Source organism: Chinchilla lanigera, unplaced genomic scaffold (assembly GCF_000276665.1).
Source record: "Chinchilla lanigera isolate Chin_1 unplaced genomic scaffold, ChiLan1.0 scaffold00085, whole genome shotgun sequence".
Taxonomy (NCBI): Eukaryota; Metazoa; Chordata; class Mammalia; order Rodentia; family Chinchillidae; genus Chinchilla; species Chinchilla lanigera.
The window spans coordinates 6,478,702-6,501,369 of NW_004955486.1; the positions used below are offsets into that span (position 1 = coordinate 6,478,702).

At 54.4% G+C, this 22,668-nt stretch overlaps 1 protein-coding gene across 12 annotated transcripts in view; it reads left to right on the forward strand.

Moving 5' to 3' along the window:
• Nphp4 (nephronophthisis 4) overlaps positions 1-22,668 on the forward strand; it is a 105,394-nt gene that overhangs the window by 36,644 nt on the left and 46,082 nt on the right. For 11 of the 12 annotated variants that reach the window (XR_001231139.1, XR_263957.2, XM_005404108.2 and 8 more), the window contains exons 8-11: positions 1,355-1,536; positions 2,139-2,265; positions 14,612-14,794; positions 22,043-22,172. Coding sequence is in view for 10 of the 12 variants with exons in the window: in XM_005404108.2 (XP_005404165.1) it covers positions 1,355-1,536; positions 2,139-2,265; positions 14,612-14,794; positions 22,043-22,172 (622 nt within the window). In the remaining 2 variants the exon portion in view is untranslated. The remainder of the gene's footprint in view (positions 1-1,354; positions 1,537-2,138; positions 2,266-14,611; positions 14,795-22,042; positions 22,173-22,668) is intronic. The other variant, XM_005404116.2, reaches the window with a different exon arrangement.

The window sequence follows — 22,668 nt, forward strand, 5'->3', positions numbered from 1 at the left end:
CCCTCTCAGCCTTGGGCCCGCCTCGGCCTTGGAACGGTGGCTTTTTCCAGGCGTGCTTACTGCAGATCTGTGTGCAGCGCCGCACGGCTTCAGGTCCTGTGTCCCTCCCCAGCAGGCCCCTCAGTGACACCGCCTCGGGCTCAGTGTGCCCTGGGAGCACTTGGCTTTCCTCTCTGTGCAGGGCGGACCCTCCGTCTCCTGTCCTGAGTGTTGGGCCCTTGGGGACTGGGCCCGTTCCATCCACTGCGCTGTGTGGTGTGCCTTCATGGTGTTTGCACTGGCTGGGCTGCGATGTTTAGTTGTCAGTTGCTCCCCACGCTGGTGTGTGGGGTTACCAGGTTATTACTTCTGTGTTCGTGAACCAGTGAACTCCCCCTCTCTCCTTGACGATGCGGTTTTCTCACGTAGTACCGTTTTAGGTGAAACAAAAGCACAGCGGCGAGCCGGGTTGAAGCAGCAGCCTCCGTTTTCTTGGTGCACTTCCTGCTGTGTTCTTATTTTTCAGAGCAGATTGTGTGAGGGCAGAGATGTTTGAAGAGCCTCATTGTTGAATTTTACATATTCCCGTAAAACAACTTTATTATGTATTTTAACAGCCTTTGTATTTTTGTTACCGTCCTACTGACAGATACTCAGTTATCTCCATAGTTTTATTTTCATTATCCAGAGACTAATAGGCTGAGTCTCGATCCATTCAGCTTGAGTAATGGACAGTGAAGAACACTGTAGGACTCTGAGATCGTTTTGCAAAGATCACATAATTTAATAAACACTAATATCCTGGAGGGGTGTCCCTGCTCATTTGTTAGAGCGCCTGTTCATTTTTTTGTTAAGATGAAACACTTTAATATCCAGCAATCACTTTGGGGCAGATTCCGTTTTATTGGTTTATGACTCACTGCTAAGTGCGAATCTTCTGCTGCCACCCCCCTCCCCACCTCTCGGGTCTCTGCGTGGACAAGGTTGAAAGCGGTCGTGCTCCCCCTCGGGTGCCTCCCCGCCCTGGCAGCCCCTCGTGGGGGGCAGGTGGCTCCCAGACCTGGGGACCCAAGCCCTGCCACCTGAGCCAGGAAACCCAGAGTGAGCTTGGCGGTGGCGGCACCCGGGGGTGCATTGAGAGAAGGGGTGCTGGGTGGGAAGCACCGGGATTCCCCAGGAAGTGCCCCCAGCTGCCGGCCTTCCCTGGGTGGTGATCTCGCCTGCGCTGGGACTCGAGGCACTAGGCATCACCTCATCTGGAGATGCTGGCGACTCCTGCCTTGGCTCCGCCCTTGCCTGCCCGCTCCCCGGGGCATCTCAGGAGACCCTGCTTCCAGGGGTTTGGGCTTACTCTGTCCGTCCTGTGCCCTTGCAGGGGGGTGGCCCGCTGGACTGCGGCTCCCTGGAGGTCTTGGAGCGGCGCCTGCACGTGGGTGTGCACAACAGCCTGGGCTTCGTGCAGAGGCCGCAGGTGGTGGTGCTGGTGCCCGAGATGGACGTGGCCTTGACGCGCTCAGCCAGCTTCAGCAGGAAAGTCAGCTGCTCTTCCAGGACCAGGTATTCTCCCGGGTCCCTGTTGGAGCAGGCGGGATGTGCGAGGGCCACAAGGAGGAAGAGCTGCCTGCCTCCGTCCGGGTGTGCTTGCTCCCCACCTGCCCTTACGCCGTCTGTGCAAACCTCAGGGTTGCACACTTGGGCGAGCCCGTGTGTTGTGTGTGTTGTGACGGCTGTGAGTGCGCATTTTGGTTGCTTCTGGCTGGGGCTGCTAAGGGTCTGAGGGGTCCTGCATGGCATCAGGCCTGGGCCTGCAGCGTCCCAAAGGCGGGGAGCCCTGCTTATTCAATCCAGTGCTTCCCAAACCATGTCCTGGCGCTTCCGGGTTGCCACGCTTTCCTCTCCTGTGATACGGCAGAACCCAGGCCCTGGGCAGGACGTCTGCCCCTCTGTGGCACTTCCGGGGGTGTCCTCCCATCTTGCAGGCTGACCCTGGCCATCTAGAAGAGGAGTTGATTGGGACACTGGAGGGAAGGAAGCTTGGGCTTGGGGACTTGCCTGGCAGTGCCTGGCAGCATCGCCCGGGGCCTTGCTGGGCCGGTGGTGGAGGCGGGCACAGCGCAGGGACTGACACCGAGGTGCTGTGGTTTGTGTTCCTCACCCAGCCCTGGAAACCAGGCTCTGGTTTTGAGAAGCCGCCTGCGACTCCCCGAGATGGTCAGTCACCCTGCGTTCGCCATCGTCTTCCAGCTGGAGTACGTGTTCCGCAGCCCTTCAGGCGTGGATGGCAACGTGAGCATCGGCGTCCTGTACCCAGGTTTCCTGGGGGTGGGTGGGACAGAGTCGGCATTACACTCTCCTTCCCAATAAAAGCTGCAGCGAGGCTGGGCGTGGTGGTGCACATCTGTAACCCCAGGACTCTGGGAGGCTGAGGCAGGAGGATCACAAATTTGAGTTCAGCTTGGACAGCTTAGTGACTTTAGTGAGACCTTCTCTTAAACAACAAAAAAAATTTAAAAAGAGCCAGGGCTGGGGATCTAGCTCAGTGCAAGGCTCTGGTTCAATCCACAGTGCTGAAAAAAGAAAAAAAGTTGTAGCAAGTATAGCATATGATTATAGAAAACACCATCTTCGAGTTCATGGCTGATACTGACAGCTTGGTAAGTTTACGTGTCTTGAGTGCGTTCATTCATAATTATCAGATCAATAAGTACTTCGAAAAACGAGGCCACTTTAGTGTATTTTTCATATGACATTACATGTAGTAAAGCTTGACTCTGTGAATAATAAATGGCTTCTTAGAGTGAGCTTCATACGTATCTACATATAATTAGGGGCAGGGATTCATAGATTCTATCAGAAGAAATATAGTAAATGGACATCATAGATGATTTGGTAAACTCAACTCACATTATGACTCAGCTTGCTGTTCTGAAAAAGTCAGTGTCGTTTTAGTGCGTGTCTTGGAAGAAGGCTGGTGTGATGTCCTGTGCAGTGATGCCCCGCCCTGCTCTGTGGCTGTCCCCGAGGACGGATGGCTGTGAGGACAGCCGGGGTGGGGGCAGCTTGGCCGGGTGCCTGGGGAGGGCTCCCTGTCGCTCTGGACTCTTACAGTGAGGCAGCGTTGCCTCCACATGTTAATTATAATTTACTCGTGCACGTGAAGTCTGAGGGCTAAAACAAACCTGGACGTCCTGCGTGACGCTTGTCGTGTTTAACTCTTCGTTGGAATCCTTAGTGAGCGCGGCCCACGGAACCTTCGGACTGTGTCACGCTCAGCCGTGTGTTCTTTTGGATGTGGCGCCCGGCTGTCACCGGAGTGTTGGGTTCCATTTCCTGTCCTCACGTGTGCTTCCTTCAGTGTGGCCTGGGAAGGAGCCGTCCCCAGGCAGGAAGTGATTTTCCCCGCAAATCTCTGCTGCGTGTAGCGCAGAGCATGCGTTAAGCGGTGGACGCTGAGCCCAGCGGCGGGCACCAGGCTTGGGCAGGTCTGGATGTCGGAGGAGAAAACGACACCGCGGCGCCAGCCCAGGTTCTCGTTCCTCCCCCGAAAGCCAGTCTGCGACAGTGGGAACACAGCCCCAGGCCCCAGCCCGTCTGCGGGTTGGATGTGGCTGGATGGGCGTCCAGAGGGGGCGTGTCACACGGCGGGGCGCTGGTCCCCTTGTTCTTCAGGGGACGTCGTCTGTGGTTGGCTGGGAGCTCTTCAGGCATGTTTATGCAGCCGGGATGCATATCTCCTCCTTCCTTCTCCTCGCTTTGTGGCGGCTTCTTATGTTGGAAATTTTAAAGAAACATGGCCGGGCAGCACCCGAGTTCCTGCTTCCTGGCCATGTGCTCTCTGTCCCTCCCCACAGCCTCTTCGAGTTGCTCTGAGGCAGGTTCCAGGCATACCTTCATCTTATCCACACTTTGGCATTTATTTATTTATTTAGAAACAGGGCCTCCCTATGTAGCCCAGGCTGGCCTTGAACTCACTTTGTAGTCCAGGCTGGCCTCGAACTCGTAGTGATCCTCTTGCCTCAGCCTTCCAAGTGCTGAGATTACAGGGGAATGCCCTCATACCTGGCTGGCATGCAGTTTTTTTTTTTTTTTTGGCATGTACATTTAAAAACAATGCCTTTTTAGTCTTCAAAATGTGAAACATAAACACAGGTGGAGAGAAACAGTGGCCCAGCCGTGTCCTTAGCCCCAGCCTCACACTTGCTGCTCAGGGCCAGTCTGGCCTCTGCCGCTCCTCCTGGATTGTTCCAGGGCACACCAGAGACCGCGTGTCACTGCACCTGTGCAGGGTGCTGGGTCTGCCGGGCACCTTGCCGCACACCATGATTGTGCTCAGAACTTGCGAGGGATTTTTCAGCTCATCGGATGCCCACTCAGCCCGGGTGGACGGTGCTCATCTTCTGACGTTGGAAGTGTATGGAGCAGGCAGCACCTGTTCTGGAAGCAGGTCCCTGCTAGCGAGTCTGCCCAGCCGGGTCCCCAGGTTGCACCCCTGGCGCTGGCTGGGTGCTGTGCTCGTCCTCGCTGGCCTCGCTGCTTCCCTCTCCTTCTCGCAGTGTGTGTCCTCATTGCTGGTGCTGGCATCTCAAAGCGTCCTTCTCGCTTCCTGCTTCAGGCCAGGAGCGGAGAGCCCAGGGGACATCGGTCAGGGAGAACGCCGGCCGATGTCGCCTCCAGCCCACACCCTGTCCCGAGCGGGTGAATTCCTGGGGCCCTGAGCATGGCGTAGTTACTAAAAACAAACCCGAGGGCACACGCGCTGCTGTTCACCTTTCTCAGGTAGCACAAGCTCCTGAAGCCGTGTCGCTGCCCTTTGCGTACCCCTCCCTCTGCAGGATCTGGGGACAGCGCGTCAGGTCCCCCGGTGCCCTGCGCGGAAGGTTGTTGGTGTGCAGGGCTGGGCTCCACAAGGTTTGTTGATTGACTGCAATTGGCATCTTCCCCAGAACACAAGAGAGCAAGGACACAGGGTGAAGCTGCAGACCTGGCATTGGGCTACATTTCCATCTTGGGTGCCCATGCCTCCCTGGGGCTCGCCAGGGCCGAGACAGCTCTTGCGGGGGTCACAGGTGAAATAAGCCGTTTCTGGGTCTCTGTGGGTAGAGACCTGGCCACTTCATTGTTTCCTATTGACTGATGTTCTCTGAGCAAAATGTGCTGGTTTAACAAGAATCCGGGCACTCGCCTCCCGCAGGAGCTGGTCCAGGTGCCTGGGGCTCAGCCGAGCTGCACTGTGGAGTTTTCTGTTCGGAAATTCTGAAAATTCCAAAAATCTAAATTTCCTGAAGCTTGGAAATTAGCTCTGTAGAGGGTTTTTGCATTTTTGTTTTCATTTTTTGCGGTACTGGGGACTGAACCTAGGGCTCCCGCCCTGAGCTACATCCCCTGCCCTTCTTTATTTTTAATTTGGAGACAGCTATGACCAAGTTGGTAAGTTGCCCAGCCTGGGCTCTAATTTGAGATCCTCCTGCCTCAGCCTCCCAAAGTGCTGCATTACAGATGTGCGCCACCACCCCTGGCTGTAGGGGGCTCTTCTGAGATCTTTCTGAATCGACCCTTGGTGTTCTTGAGTTCAGTGCATGTTCGGCCAAGTCCTCTCGTGCTGCCTGGTGCAGTGTGCCATAGCACGTGATGCCTCGGGAGAGGGGGCTGTGACTGCGTTTACCGAAGCTTCGGGCTTTGCCCTCCGATCCCTGCGAGCGGTCAGTGCTGCTGACTCGCCGATTCGAGGTCGTTCACACGAAGTTCACACACAGGAGCGGTGGCAGGGTGCACAGTGGAGGCGCCCTGCCGGACTCCGGAGGGGATTCTCTGTCTCCTCATCCCTTCGCTTTAGCTTCATCTGGCGCCTTTCAGCGGAGGTTGACGCTTCAGCTGCTTCTCCTTGTGCCCATCGATGCCCCTTTGTTTGGGAGAATAAGGGATGGCTTCCCTTGCCCTCGCTCCCTCTGCTCTTTGACCTTCCACGGCTTGGGTAAGCGCAGCTGGTCCTCCTTCACACGCTTTTAGAGGTGAAGCTATTTCTGAAATTAGCTGTGATGTTACATGGCCTGTAGGGCTCCACCTTGGCAATGGGTGCAGGTTTCCGGCCTTCAGTTGGCCCGGAACCTCCACAGCTTCAGGGAAGGAACCGGAGGAAGCGCCCGCCCTGCGCTCACTGAGGCTGTGCAGGGCGTCCGGGAGTCACACGAGACTCCTGCGCCTCCATCACCGGCCATCTTTACTCTTGCGGTGTGTGCTTGTGAACTCCGCCTTCCTACCCAGCCCTGCGGCCTCCTGGGGAGCTTCTTGAATCCGTGGAGTCAGCAGGAAGCCAAAGAGTTTGTCCCTGGGAGCCAGCCAGCTGTCATCATTCCGGAGCAGGTGACACGGAGCCTGTCCCCTGCACGGCCCTGCCCCTTCCCCTGAGCGCGCCTTGCCGTGGATGCGTTAGGGGATACTCCTATGGTTACTGGAAATGGAAACTGGACACGAGTCAGTTTGTGCAACAGAGAGGGCCCCTGCGGGCGCTCACGCCAGCAAGTCGGAGGGGTCTGGTCTCAGGAATTTCTGGGCAACTTGTTCGTTTTAGGTACTGGGAATCGAACTCAGGACCTCGAGCTTGCCAGGCAGGTGCTGTGCCCCTAAGCTCTATCTCTGGCCCTGGGCAATTTGTTCTTAAAATAAAACCTCCACCGAGAGCATACAGAGCTGAGCACCCCTTGCGTGAGCCCTGGCTGTTCTGCACACTTGCTGCCACTGCCCTCCTGGCTTCTCCATCGCTTTGGAAGTCCCGCTCGTCCTCCTTGGGTCTTGCTGCCTTCGGCCACTGGTTTGGGCCTCAGCGCTCCACCAGCTTTCCACGGTGACAAATCACCACCCACCTGGTGGCTTGCAAACAGCGGAAGCAGTGTCTCGCAGGTCTGGAGGCCGAAGGCCGCCGTCCCTGGGCTGAGTGCGAGGTGGCAGCAGCCTCAGGCTGGGCCCTTCCTCACTCTCCAGCTCCCGGGCTGCTGGCCTTCCTTGGCCTGGGGCCGCCTCGCCGGGTCATAAGGAGCCAGTGCTGGTGCTCCCGAGGGGCTGGCAGCACCGAGTGTCCCAGCTGCCCGTGGCCTGTGGCCTGTGGCCTGGCTTACTTTCCTCTGGCTGCCCCTCCAAGTGGGAAGGGCACCTCTGCAGTTTTAATTTGCCCTTCTTGAACACCAAAGACACGGAGTTCTCATTCGTGTGTTTCCGCCATTCACAGTCCTTGCGAAGTGGCCGTTCCGCTGCCTCGCCCGTCTGCTTTGGGTTGCCTGTCTTACTGCTGAATCGGCGGGAGCTGCTTCTGTGTAGTTGGGATACAGATTCTGGGGCAAGTACATGTATAATGACTATTTTTTTTTTTTTTGTTTTTTTTGGTTTTTCTCTGGTACCGGGAACCGAACTCACGACCTTGCGCTTGCCAGACAGGCGCTTGGCCGCTGAGCTAAATCCCCAGCCCCTAATGACTATTTTTTATAGCTTGTATCTTGCCCATTTTCTTAGCACTGTTACTTGTGGAAATGGCATAATAGGACTTCATTTTATGTCCTTTTGACCTTTTATTTGGACATGGTATCGAATTGCTGGTAGTTTGCAGAAATACAAAGCTCTCTGGTGTACGCAGGACCCAGGTTCACTTATTGCTGACAGCTCCTCTGTGCTTTCCCTGCCCCCTCCCGTGTGTGTGCGTGTGTGTGTGTGTGTGTGTGTGTGTGTGTGTGTGTGTATGCACGCACACACCCGTATTTTTCTGAGCATTCGGTGTTCTCGACCCTGAGCTTTCATGGGCATCTCCGGGGGATGCAGCTCTCCCCTGTGACCACAGCGCATCCCCTGCGGCTCTGGCGATGCCGGTCAGTGCTTTGGTCCCGTTCCTGTTCTGCTCACCCAACCCCTGCTGGCATTGCTCCTCCAGGACAGGGTCCAGCCCAGAATTTTGGGTTATGTTTACTTTCCATGTCTGTTCTCCTTGAACCTGGAACTGTTCTCCACCTGTCTTTGTTTTTTATGATTTTATTATTTTTTAAAGTATCAGTCTCCTTCCTTCTGAAAATGTTACAGATCTTTAGATTTCTCCTTGTTTAGATTTCTCTGTTTTCTCCTGATTGGAATCAGATGACGGCTTCCTGGCCGGAACTCTGTGCGAGTGAGGCTGTGCCCTCCTCCGGGCTTCAGGTCTGGGCACACGATGTCCACCGAGGCTGCCCGGCCAGCTGTGCTGTGACATCACCATTGTCAGCAGTCTCGGGGGCCTCACAGGTATCCCCCAGGTGGTATCCTGCATGTCCCATCCAGAAGGAGCACCCAGGTCAGCATGCCCTGCACACCCCCAGGGCTGCCCGTCCCCACTGACACACTGGCAAGCCGGTCCCTGGGCACCAGCACGTGTCTTAAATCTCTGTCTGTGATTATTGTGGTGCTCCAGTTGCCCCAGATTTGGCCAGATGGATCCCTGCAGGCTGGCGCCGGTGTCCATGTGGCCTCTTCCAGCATGTCTTGTTCTTGCAGAACTTTGCTGTCTGGCATAACGGTTGCCCCAGAGGCACCCGACCTTGTCCCTGCTCTCGACTGGGCATCTGCTGTTCCTTTATGGAGCCATGGTGACCCATGCTCTGCCTTTAGAAACATACACTTTATTTCTATAATAGTTTTAGATTTATGGGAAAACTGTAATGATAATTCAGAGCTCTGAGCTATCCCATGCTAGTTCCCCATGAATGTCTCCGCTCACATTTGCCACTGCCAATGACCGGCTTGAGGGGTAGTGTGGATCGAACCCCTTGGTTCCCTGGTGTTCCCTCCCAGTGGCTGTTCCTCCTCCGTGACCTCCCTGGAATGGCGCCTGCTGGGTTGCTGTGTCTCCTTCGGCCCCTGTGGGCTGTGATCTTGCTCACTGTCCTCGTTTTTGAGGAGCCCTTGCTCTTTATAAAGGGGAGTAACATGTCGGGAAGCAAGATGCGGGTGCCAGGTGTGTGCTTGTGTCTGAGGCTTTTCAGTGGGCAGAGCTGTCACACGGGTGGATACACATCCACCCTTCCCAGAACACAGCCTCCCGTCCCTTCCTCAGGGTCCTGCTGCCCGCCCTGTTCTGCTTGTGCAGAGAGAACTCAGCTCCACGGCCATCACTGTCACTGTCACCGCCACCACACTCACGTACAGACCCTTGGTGGTTTCAGCGTGCCCCTCCCACATCCCACGGAGCACAGCCTGCCACAGGGACCGGAGGGTTTGCCTGCACCTCTCCCGCCTGCGACTGGGGGGTGGTCTGGACGTCTGTCCTCTATGTGTGAAGTTGCGCACTTGAGCTACAGGTGGGCCCGTCTGTCACTGTGCTCACTTGAGTTATTTCCTCCCCCATTCTTGATGTTCACCTCATCTCCCTGCCTGTCTGCCTGTCTGGCCATCTGCCGTGGGCACGGAGCCCAGGGCCTGGCACTCACTGAGCAGCACCCCGGCCCCTAGGCACCGTCTAACAGTCGCTCCTCCCTGCGCCCCGAGTCAGGCTGTGGGGTCCTTGCGTGTGTCCCAGGCCCCGCAGCCTCCTTTTTATGCTTCCACCTCCTGTTTGTGGCGAGGGTGGACCTGAGTGTGGGCACTGCGTGGACCGGGCCTCCATCCACGCGGGGTCCCGCTGTCTCCCCGTCCCTGCTGGCCACTGGGTGTCCCAGTGCCGCCCCCTCCCTTGGTAGCACAGGCTGCGTCTCCTCCTCTCCGCGCTGTTTCCATTGCTGCTGTCCGTCCCACCTCAGATGTCCGTCCTCTCTCGGATCTCCGCCGTACTGTGCTTCTGTTTTGTGGATCATCGTTCTTACTATTTTAAAACTAGTCCAGCCCTTCGTGTTGCTCTTGCATGTAACACGTGCTGGTTTTAAGTGATCATTGCATTTTTTTTTTAAATTTTAAAGAATAAAAGAAGGATAACATAGTAATGAGGGGGGGGCTTACCAAATTACAGACAAAGTGGTAAGAAATTATCAGTGGTTGTTGTTTTACATACTGTTATCTACAAGATAGTTTCTCAGGAAAACAAACAGACAAGTAATAGTGAGTTACAGACAAAAGGGGTAGGAGATTATCAATAGTTGTTGTACTATACTTTGGTATCTTCAAAGTGGCTTCTAAAGAAAATAAATAGAGCTATACATGAGTGACCAATTGAATATTCATTGACTATTCTCAGTGGTTGTTGTAGGAAACACATAACAATAAACATACATCCATTTACAAAATAACATAGGAACAATACAAATATTACAGAGTTACGGACAGGTTAGTAGGAAAATATAAATGGCTGCTGTAATACATGGTGGTATCTTCAAAGTGGTTTCTCAGGAAGACAGAGATATGCAAGAAAGATCTAACAAGTAGTTACAGCCTAAGGGTTGTGAAAAATAGCCTATTACCTCCTCCCCAGTGACTCCTTTCACTGAGGTGTGACGGCTGGAAGGAAGGCCAGGATTGAAAAGAAGGACTGAGAGACTTGCACCTGTGTCTAGCAACAGGCTGTTTTCTTTTTCCTCTATAGTCATGATTACCCAGGTCTCCTCCATGGAGATGACAGTCTGGCCAGAGGGAGAAGGCAGAGTATGCCCCAAGCCCCCTCATTCCTGTTGCACTAACTGGTAGGATGGGTCTGAGCTCTGGGGCCTCTACTTCAGAGGGAAGACCGATCTCCAGTGGTCACCTTTGTATTCAGGGCATGGCCCAGGGGGCCTCTGAGAGCAGTTCCTCTTGAGGTGGCCTGGCTTTTAACAATGGTAGCAGATGAATGCAGTTGTTGAGTTCTTCTTGGGGCCCCGAGAATCAGACTTGGGGTCTGTTTCTCTTTGTGCTGCAGCAAAAGCAGCTGCTTTTTCTCTGTCTCTCTGTTTTCTCTCCTTGGCCTCCTCCTCATCACAGCTATAGAATACTGAGGAGGCAATTCTTACTAACATTTCAAGTGAGCCATTTGGGGCAAAAGGCATTTTTCTGTAGCTTTTTCTCTCCAGCCTCCCAGCGCATTGGGATCCCACAACCACTTAGTGTCCTCTCCCCAACTGTCAGCACAGGCAGCAGGAATCTCGGTGCAGACCTCTCCGGAGCCACATGCGCTCCTCCACTGCAGCCTGTACTGTCAGGGGAAGAATGGCTTCCAGGGGGTCTCCCCAGGTATTGCACAAGGTCCTCCTGGTTTACAGCTTCCAAACGGCTCTCGTGACCCTGGTCAACTAGACTTCTGAGTCTTCAGGCTGAGGCTGTATTCTCATGTTCTCTGAGTCTTTGTTCAGCAGCTGCTCCTCCGCTCACTCTGGACCTTTCTGGTTTTCAACGGCAGGGGCAAGAGAGACCCGTTGTGTGGCGTGTATTCCCAGGGCTTTCTTCAAGTTAGAATGATTCACCCACGTCTGCGGGCAGGCCTCTGCAGCTGGCGCGTGGTGGGCCAATTGAGTTATTGCTTCTCTGTGCTGTAGTAGTTCTCGATCGTGCGGCGGTGGCTGGCCTGAGGTCTGGTGCGCACCAGTGCGCGCTGCCGTGCTGCTTCCTAGGTGTTGGGGGCCTGCCTCCCGGGCGCCTGTGTGGCAGGGTGCTGGCCCTGATCATTGCATTTTGAGGCTCCTGTGGCCTCCTGTCCCATTGCGAGGAGGCAGCAGAGCCAGCCGGGTGCCCAGGCCGGTGTCTGGTGGGGCCTGACCTGTGATGAGAGGGCCCAGCAGGACAGTGCCCCAGTCAGTGGTGTGGTGCTCTGTGCAGAAGAAAAAGCTGGTGCTAAAAACCTGCAGATGCTAAAGTGCACGCCCTGGCTGCAGCTGTCAGCCACCCTTGAGCTCCCTAACTGCGGTCAGAGCCTCTGGGGACCTGTGAGTTCCCTGGGGCCACCCTGCCGACACCCAGAGGCCCACCGGCTCAGAGCAAGTTTGCTCCCACACTTCTGAAGCCGCAGGCCCAGGGTGGTTCCACCAGCTCGGTTGGGGGTGTTGGGCTTGGGCGGGGTTCCTCAGAGGCCTCCGGTGGGGCTGTCCCTGCTCCTGCAGGTCGGGCCCTGGCCCGTGGCCTTGTCATCCCTGCTCTGCCCTGTTGGCTCGTGGCCGTTTCCTCTGCACCTCCCGGCTCTGTCTCTAATCTCCCTGTGCCCTGTGTGCCTGGGGCACCTGCCAGCAGCTCAGGGTACCTTCACGCTCGTGGGCGATCTTACCTCATGATGTGGCAAGGTTCCAGGTGCTAGGATGGGCAGATCTTTTGAGGACCCTCAGCCTACCGCAGGGATCGTGGACCGGAGAAGCTCCTACACCCAGTTCTGTTTCTGCCGCAGCTTTGCCAGCACCTTGATATTAATCTTTTTTTCCTTGGAGACAAAGTCTGTTTGTGGCCCAGGCTGGCCTTGAGTTCCCGGGCTCAAGCCTTTCTCCTGCCTCAGCCTCCTGAGTAGCTGGGATTACAGGTGTGCACTGCGTGCTGGCAGGGTGACTCACTGAGAGTCGGAGCCTGCTAAATAATCGCCCCCGGCCCACTCTGCCCACACTGTTGGATGCCGGGCCTTTCCCTTAGTGCCCGAGGGCTTTCGGAGGTCCTGTCTGCACAGTGTCCTGTGTGGAGGTGTGGCTGATGCTGGCAGGGGGACCGTCTCCCTGCTGGGTCCCGGGAACCGGGGATCTGTTTTTGTTAAACCTGCACAGTACAAGGCAAGGACAAATGGTTGCGTGTGCAACCGACAGATACTTCACAGAAGAGACTGATGCCTGCTGAGAACCAAGGAACCCATGGGGGCTGAGAGGGTGGAAAATGAGGTATCCGAACCACCTACTTTGAAAAATGCAACCAGGACTTGTACAAATAGCCTGACAACTTGGGTTCATAATTTATTTTTGACCCTGTCATAAGCTTGCTTTTTCACAGATGGCCGTTTGCAAAAGTAGCCTAGATCCTGCTGAGTGCCGAGACGGGTTTGGTGATCACTTTTCCCTGGCATGTCAAATTTACTTATAAAAGGCATTAAGAGGTGGATGTGGTGGTGCAACCCCATAATCCCAGCACTAGGGAGGCTGAGGCAGGAGGATTGCTCTGAGTTGGAGGCCAGGCTGGGCTACATAGTGAGTTCGAGGCCAGCCCGAACTATATAGTGAGACCCTGTCTCAAAAACAATAACAAAAACGAAAGGCAGCAGGCTCATGGCCAACTTTTCGTTGCCCCTGGTGAAGCTCAGCCCTTTGCGACCCACAGCCAGTGGGCTGGTGGGGTGGCGGGCAGAGGCATATGCTGCTGTCAGTCCAGGGTGGCTCAGCGTCCTCAGCCTCAGCTCCTCCCTCTTCTGACTCTGCATGTACTTTCAGGGTGAGGGGTTTTCTCGCCGAGTGGGCAGGGCATGAAGTCCCGGTGCACCCTCTTGGCGCGAACGTGGGGTCCCGCCTGTGATGTCCAGTGTGGCCGTGGCCAGGGTCAGCCTGGGCCCTGCTGCAGGGGACAGCTGGTGTGAGGTCTGGCTGTGGTGAAGAGAGAGCAAGTTGAAGCTGGACGCTGACTGTGGATTTTCCCTTTGTGGACGCGGAGGCTGTACGCTGAGGGTGTCAGCACGGGGACTCTGGTCTGCCTGGCAGGGCGGCCCGGGGCGCGGGAACTTGGATGTCTCCAGGGGGCTCTTTTCCTTGGGGATGACCGTGTCTGTCTGAGACAGGGCCTGGGCTGCTGCTCTCCTTCCGGGCCGCCCCTTCCTGTGTCACAGCTGCCCAGGTGTGTGCCCTCAGGCAGCCGCTAAGAGGCTCATCCGAGCGCCCTTGGGTCCCTTTGCCGGCCAGCGCTCTTCTCCTGACTCCTCCGGCTGTGAGGGCTGAGCAGGCCTGCGGGACTCACTGTATCCCCGGCCGACCCTGTGCTGCCTGTTCCCATGAATCCCCCTTCCCGGCTGTGTGGGTGTGGATGTGCTCTACCCACCAAGGCCCGGGGCCCTGTCACCTCGGAAGCCTCTGCCAGGTCTCAGTGCCCAGCCGGCTGAGGGACAGTCCAGTCTCCGACACAGACCTGGCTCAGCCGTATTCTCCCTGCCACTTAAAAAAAAATAAATGGGTAAAACGGGCCACCATAAAAGACTGCTGAGTCCAGGCCTGGTGCCGCCCTTGTGGAAGGAGGTCTTTCTTATGTGCTGCTACCCCAGGGGTCCCTTTGGGTCCTCTCCTTTCACGCGCCTAGTGATGCAGGGGGGGAAGGACCAGCACATAAGGCTCAGCCTCGCTGACCTCCATGCCGGGTGGGGTCACACTTAGGAAATGCACTGGTGAAAGTTGGTGCCAGTGACCCTGGAATAGTCACCTGCTTTCCTGTCCCGGGGAAGGCGCTGTCCTCGGCAGTCTCCTGACAGGTGTGAGGAGAAGTTGCGATGTGCAGTGTTTAGAAACTGGCAGGCGCAGCCTTGTGGGAACAGGGGAGCCACAGGCGCAGTGCCAGGCTTTGCGGGGAGCTGCGCTCCTTGAGGCAGAGAAGGGTGGGAAGGGCCCGTTTAGACTGCTGGGCAGCTGCGGGCCCCCTGCCTCAGCTCTTCCTTTTGTAAAAGGGGACTGGCGGCCCCGCCCCAGCTGCCTGGCTCTGGGTAAATGTTACACATCGCTGACTTGCTGGTGGTTTCTGCGATGACTCACATGCGGTTTCCTTTCTCTACCTCCAGGCGGCGTTGGTCACTTCCTTGTCCAACCTGGCGAGCATGCGCGTGGTCCGCTGGGCTGTCTGGAACCCCCAGCTGGAAGCCAGGGCCGGAAGGGTCACCTTGCCTCTGCAGGGTGGGCCCGGGCCCAGCCCCTCGCTCTGCCTGGTCTATAAGGGGCCCTCGGCCAGCAGGAGCTCTGAGGAGGTAACGCCGCTTCTTACACTCCTGTTCTCCTGGGAGATCCTGGCGAGCCTATTTGCAGAACCGGAAGTGGATGAATGTTTGCAGATGTTTGATGAGCAGAATGTTTTCATGTCATGGATGTGCCCTGGAAAAGGCAAAGAGGATGACCGTGTCCTAGACTGACGTAGACCCTGATAATGACCTTGTTCTCTCTGGTGACCTCTGCGGTAGACCCTGATAATGACCTTGTTCTCCCTGGTGACCTCTGCGGTAGACCCTGATAATGACCTTGTTCTCCCCTGGTGACCTCTGCGGTATGCGCCTGTGGGGTGTGAGGAGCTCGGCCCCCGCCCTGGGCTCGCCTTGGGAGCCTGGGCCAGTGGCCTGGGGCCCCTACCAGGCAGGTGAGCGGTGGGGCGTGAGCCGGCCCTGCGGTCTGGCTGTCAGCCCCCTGCCCCTGGCTTGTCTGTGTGACCTGTCGGTCACCTCTAGGGCCTTTGCTCTGTCAGCTGTACAGACGCAGGTCCACGGCAGAAATCCCCAGGATTTGAAGAACGTATTCTGAAGCGAATATTCCCGAACTCGCATCTGGAATGCAGCATAGGGCAGGATGAGGTGTGTGCAGGGACCTTGTCTCCAGGCTGCCCCTGCCCGGGGGTGGCCTCGGAGGGTCATTCGCAGACGACCGAGGCCCCATGCCCTGGTGCATGCGGGGTCCATCCTGGCGCTCTGAGTTGTAGCTGGCCCCTGCAGTCACAGACCTGTGTCAGCAGAGCGGAGGGGCCTTTTAGCGCTTGGTTGTCTCGTTTTTCCGGGGAGAGGGGCCGTACCTGCTATTCCGGCGTGTCACTTCTGTGCTGACTCCAGCAGCAGACATTATTTTCAGTGTTGTTATTTACGATTCGGATGGTGCTTTGGGGACCTGAGTAAGGGAACAGCTGATGGTGCAGCTTTTCTTGTAAGGAGTTTCTCATTACCGGACCATATTTTGCTGCAGTCCCACATGGTCTAGCTGGAGCCCTTATTATAAAATTGCCACCGGAAATCCTGAGGCCATTGCCGTTCTGCCTGCCCCCTTCCTGTGCGTGCGTGTGTGTGTGTGTTTGTGTACGTACTTGTGTACATGTGTGTATTTATTCTGTTTTCTTCTTGGCTGCATGCCGCTCCCTGCCTTCATTCGTAAGTGTCCACACTGTGCGGCACGAGTGCTGGAAGGTGTGCCTGTGCCCGGGACACCAGCGTACCCAAGACTGCTGTTTGCCCTGAGCAGCACCACGCCTGTGCCACCGTCTCTCGGCTCTGTTCTGCTCACCTTTGGGCAGCGCTCCTTGCCAGGGCTGCCTTGTGCTCTGAGATGTCCTGCAGCAGCCCTGGTTTCTGTCATCTGGTGCCAGGGACATTCCCAGTTGTGACAGTCCACAGTGTGTATAGACATTGCCTGGTGTCTCTTGGGGGGCAAAGTGCCCCTGGTAGAGGGCCAGTGGCCTAAACTGACAGAATTGACAAAGCCAGTGGACGACACTGGTGTCCTGGCGTCGATGGGCTCCTGCTCGGTGAAGCTTGGCCTCTGCATGTTTCCTGGTCAGGGCAGGTGTGTTGGGAACCTGGGTGTCCTCGTCTCTGCCCGGCCAGCTGACCCAGGACCCATCTGGTCCTGTATTCATTCATGACCTTTCATCAAGCACCTGCATGTTCCCAGGTGTCCTGGAATTAACAGGTGAGCAGGAGTGGCAGAGATTAGACAAGGAAAAGCACAAGTGCTGTAATTGTCCCACAGTCTTTGGCTAAGGAGATTTTAGGGTTTATGTTGTTAATGATTATTTTACTGTTATGTACTGGAAAGCAAAGTAACACATCATGATTGTGTTTTCTTCTTAGATAACTCCTGTCTCTTTCCCCTAAGCAAATAATTGATTTGTAAAAAATATTTGTGTTTCCAGAAGCTGCTGCTTTCAGTTCTTTGCTGTGACTTAGGATATTTACCTTTGTTTTCCAGATAATATGCTTTTATTGCGATGTCGTAGTTAATCAATTTTGGGCATTACACGCTGACTTTGCATTGTGATAGATGAGGCCCCTGGGTCTTTCACACACTCCTGTCTCTTCACACTGCATCTCCTTGCTGCTTGGCCTTGATTTGGCTCAGGAAGCGGCTGTGTGGCAGGGCTGGCTGGAGAGTCCAGAGGCCCCCAGGAACAGAGACAACTCACGGAGGAGCTCGGGAGCGGCCTGCAGCGGTTGACAGAAGCCTGGGCTCTTCCTCAGCTGTAGATGTGTGGATGTGACCCCGAAGGGCAGCCCAAGGGGTTTGAGAGCTGAACCATGGGCGGATACTGTCTGTCCCAGAGCCGCCTTCGGGAGGAGCGCTTGCAGGAGGGCCCTGCAGGGCCCTGCACAGGCTTTGGGGAGGGCACTGGCATGGGAACCGAAGCTCGCAGGAGGCTGCTCAGAAGCTGCAGCCCAAACCCCCACCAGGCTGAGCTCTGCTTAGCAAAACTAGCAACCGTCTTTCCTCATGGGATTTAAATCAGCCTCAGCATCTCATAATGTAACATCCAAAGTGTTCATAATGCCATCTAAAATTAACTGGCGTGCAGAGAGCCTGGAAAATCTCCACTTGTACAGAAAGGACATGTAACGTATAACATCACTGAGATGACACAAGTGTTGGAATTACCGGACAAAGACTTCAAGCAGCTGTTGTAAAAATGCTCTAGTAAGTCAGTAAGAGCATCCTGGAAACACTCTTGAGATAAACGGAAAGGTGGGAAGTCTTAATAAAGTAGCAGAAAATACAAAAAAGACTGGAGTCGAAAGCTTAGAACTGAAAATGAAGTAACCAAAATTAAAGCTTCCCTGCACAGGGTCCACAGGATGCTGACGGCAGAGCACCGGTGCACCTGAAGGTAAGTCAGTAGCACTGATCCCACCGGAACAATAAAGGAGACTGAGTGGAAGACAGTGGGCAGAGTGCCCGGGCGCAGGACCAAAAGACTGACCCTGCGTCCACAGCATCCAGTAGAAGATGAGGCGTACAGCGTGGAGCAGAATATATGAGGAAGTAACCGTTGAGAACATCCCTTGTTTGGCAAAATTCCTAAACCTACAGATCCAAGAAGTTGAGTGAACCCGAGAGAGAAGTGAGGAGATCACACCCAGACGTGCCATAAACTGCCGGGAACTAGATAGTGAAGGTAATCGTGAAAGCGGCTGTGCAGAAATGGTGCATCACTCACAGAGAATGGGTCACTCCAGTGACGGTGGAGTCTTCTGTCAGAAACCACGGAGCCTGGAAGGACATAAAAGGACAGCTGAACAGCGCACGCGGTAGGACCTGGAACCCAGTGTCGTGTCCCCAGCGAGACTCATGGAGGGGCAAGGATGACGTAAGGACCTCTGCAGGTGGGTGAGAACTGAGAGAGTTCATCCATGGAGGCGTCTTCTAAAGGAACAGCTGAAGGGATTTCTCCAGACAGAAGGGAGGGGCACCAGCTGGAAACAGGGAGCATCAGAAATGATGAGGAGAGAGAACATTCTTTCGTTCTGGAGTCCTTTTTCTTTGTTCTGGTTTTTGAGAGAGGGCCTCACTATGCAGTCCAGGCTGGCCACAGACTCACTGTGTAGCCCAGGCTGGCCTTGAACTCATGGCAGTCCTCCTGTCTCAACCTCCTGTATGCTGGGATTATAGGTGTGTGTCACCATGCCTGGCAGGAATCTATATTTAAAACTTAGAGCAGTCACTAAAATAAGAAATGAAGAGATAAAGGCCAAACAGATAAAATGAGGTAATTGAAAAGAAGACAGAAGGGAAAATGGGACAAAAAACCAGGAGTAGTAACGAAATGGTGGTCCTGAATCCACATGTCCTAATAATTACCTTAAATGTCAGTTGTCTAAACATTCTCTGTGAAGCCTGAGATCATCAGACTGAACGAAAAAGACGCTTTCTGTTTTAAATATAACCATATAGCTTGGTGGCACATATCTGTAATCTCAGTACTCAAGAGGCTGAGGCAGGAGGAGTGCCTCAAGTCTGAGGCCATCCTGGGGTACCTAGTAAGTTCAGAGCCAGCCTGAACTACATAGCAAGATGCTGTCTCAAACAAACAAACAAACAAACATAAATATAACGATGTAGGTTAAAAGTGAAAGAATGGAAAACACTCTACATAAGCAGAGACCTGGAGGGGCTGTGTGAATATCATGCAGAGTAGATTTTGGAGCCAAGGAAGTTTCAAGAAACCGAGAGAGACATCATATCTGATGAAATATGCAGTCACCAAGAAGACATCACGATCCTAAAAGTGTTTGCTTCTGACAGAGGGCTTCAGAATACACGGAGCAAACCTGATAGAACTGAACAGAGATACAGACAAATCCACGATTGCAGCTGGAGACTTTGCCTCTCCTCTCTAAGAGGACAGAAACCTCGAGGGGCATAGAAAAAGTGGAAGGCGTCTTCCTCCAACTGCATCTGGTTGTCATTCGCCAGCACTCTACCCAGGGGCAGCAAAGTGGGCTTTCCAAGTGCATGAGGAGCGGTCCCCAGGATAGACCACATCCTGGTCATAAAACACAGTGACAGATTCACAAGAATTGAAACTATGCAGGATACAATCTCTGGTCAGAGTGGAATTAAACTAAAAATCATTAACAACAAAGATATAAAAATTACCAAACATCCAATGCTTGGGAGGCTGAGGCAGGAGGATTGCCTTGTGTTTGAGGCCATCCTGGGCTACAGAGTGAGCTCAAGGCTACCCTGAACTACATAGTGAGACCTGGTTTCAAAAAACGAAAGAGAACAACAACAGCAAAAACAAACAGAAAATTAACAAGCAATACATTTCTAAATAATCCGTAAGTCTAAGAGGAAACCTTAAGAGAAACAGGAGATACTTTGATCTGAACAGAAATGGGGACACAGCCTAGCAAAATGTGTAAGGTGCAGCTCAATCATGCTTGGATAGAAATTGTGGTGCTAAGTCCTTATATTGGAACAAAAAACTTCAATCAATATAATCTTCTGCCTTTAGAAACTAGAAAAGCAAAATAAACCTAAAGCTAGAAGAGTCAATAGTGGAGAGCAGAAACCACTGAAATTAAAGGCAGAAACACAATGGATTAAAAACGTAGAAAAAAATGAAGCAGAAACCTGGATTCTTTGAAATTGATGAGCTTTTAAAGAAGATGGTAAGGAAAAAACAACACAAATCTCAGGACGAGGCGCAAAACCAGAGCGAGCCCAGTAGCCCACACGAGGAAGCCACAGCACCTACCTGTGCGCCCGGGAGCAGCAGGGAGTTCCTGTCGTCCATCAACGGCCAGATTTTGCTCCAACCAAGCAGACGACCCGAGTCATCCTGTCACCATTATACAAACGTAATTCACTGTATAACACCTCTCACGGAAGTAAATATGCAGGCCTGTGCATCTTGCGTTCTCCTAGACGTTTAAAGGAGAAATGCCATCTGTTTTATGCAGTTTTCTCTAGAAAACAGAAGAGGTGGGAGGCGTCCCCGGTTCATCATCGCGGCTGACATCACCTTGTCAAAACCTGCGCATGCCAAGAAGGCAAAACTGGGGCCCCTTGCTCTCGTCGACAGAGGCAGAGTGCTTGCACAGGGCCTTTGCAAGTTGAGTCCCACGGCGTGTAAAATGCGTAACACAAGGAGTGGTGGGCCCCAGCACAGAGAGCAGTCCGTTTTCTGTTTGGAAGTCCACAGAGGTCCCTCACCCTCGTCACAGCCAAATCCACATGCTCGGAGCCGCTGCCGCAGAGAAAGCCTCCGACAAAATTCACCATCATCTGTGAGAACTCTGAGCAAAATGAACTCGGGAAGCAGGTGTCTGGGATCTGCACTGAGCGCTGTAAAGCCTTCCTCTTCCGATGCTACGACCCTCATTGTGGTTCCGCGGAGGTGAGGTCAGAGACCGGGATACCGGGAGATGTGACGTCTTTCTGGATCAGGAGACTCCGCAACGCAGCGCAGTCGGCTCTCCCCAGAACTCACCTGTAGATTTCATGCAATTTCAGGCGAAGTCCCGCAGGACTTTTCTGTTGAGATATGACAGGCTGATTGTGAAATACAGACGGCAGGGCAGAGGGGTCGGGAGAGTGGAGACAGCTTTGAGAAAGGACGGTGAGGTCGGAGGAATCGGACTACACAGTAGGAAGACCTGGAAAGCTGCCTTAGTGTAGCACGCTCCTGGGGAGGAGATTGGCGGAGATCAATGAAATAGTTCCAGAGTAAATCACAGTGTGCACATTTCTTATAAAATTAAATTACATAAACCATGCTACCTAGAAGTCTAATCTTAGAGAAATGAGACTTGGGTTCACTCAAGAATCTTTGTGCCCAGTTTGCTGTAGCTGTGTTTATAGTTACTGACCTGGAAAGAACCGCGCTGCTCCTAATGGGTGATATACAGGAACCAGGGCTATACCCACACAGTGGAGTACTATTCAGCAATGAAAAGGAGTGGGCTGTTGATATGTGTGCAGCACCTTGGAGGACTCTCCTCAGCATCATGTTGAATGAAAGAGCCAGTCTCAAAAGTCATATGGTGCAGCTGGGGTGCGGTGGTGCATGCCTATAATTCCAGCCCCTCATGAGGCTGACGCAAGAGGATTTCAAGTTCCAGCCCAGCCTAGGCAGCTTTAGGAGAGAGCCTGTCTCAAAACAAAATTTTTAAAAAGGCCAGGGAGTGTAGCTCAGTGGTAGGGCACTTGCCTAACCTGTGCCAGGCCCTGGGTTCCATCCCCAGATCAAAAAGAGTTCTGTGTTTATAAGCCTTACGGTTTTATTTGCATGACACTCTCACCAAGACCAGACCGTGGTGCTGGAGAAGCCAGTGGCGACTGCAGGGCTTGTGACGTGGGTGGGCATGGGTGTAGCCACCGAGGGCCCTGGCTTAAGAATCCCGACCGGTGCTGGGGGCCTGCGTTTGTGTTGGTGTTAAAACCTGTAGAACTACTCGCATAATTAAAAGTTAGCTTCATGTGTTAATTAAGAAGCTAGACACATCGGGACTTATTAAACAGATTTAAAATCTATTTCTACTCAGGAAAATTCCATTCTGGAATATCCAATATGATCTTCTGGGATTTTAATGCCACAACGGGTCGTTTTTATCCTGGATCAATAATCTCATACTCGCCGATCATCTAGAAAGCCTGGCCTCGCCTGGCTGCTCTGTCGGCTCTGGGGAGTCCACCGGCAGAGGTTGAGGCAGGGCGGCCTCACGGTTCCCTTGGCTCTGTTGCAGGTGAAGCAGGTGGAGGCGGGGACGGTGCAGTTCAGGTTCTCACTGAGCCCCGAGGACACGGCTGCGACGCACACCCAGGAGCCCCGGTCTGAGCGGCGGCCGTGCAGGAGGCCCCCCACACCCCCCGCAGGTGAGTGGTCCCCGCGGCTCGGGCTGGGTTCCAGAGCACATGGTGTGGCCAGCGCTGTATCGCCACATTGACAGGTAGTGGCCGCAGATGGCCTTCATTCCAGTCTGTCCGTTGGCTTTTGCTGTAAGAACTGGACAGTGTGATAAAACCTGGCCTGGCATTGTGTCCCGCACGTGGGCGTCCTGCAGACCCTGCCTGAGAGCTGGCTTGGTGAAGGCCGCGATGCCAGCTTGGGTGTGCACTGTCGGCGAAGCGTCTCTGGCTCACCTGGAAGCAGGGTGCGTGACTTGGGGACCTGGGGTCTGAGTGTGGCTTTACGGAGAGTCAGGATGGGGTGTGGGCAGAGGGACTGCGCTGGTGCCCAGGGTGGAGACGATGTGCAGGTGTGCGGGTGCAGAGCGGTGAGGCTGGCCGTGCCCTGGGCTCAGGAACCCGAGCCTGCATGGGGCCCCCGTGGTGATGGAGCGGAGGGAAGGGGCGGCCCGGGAGCCTACCT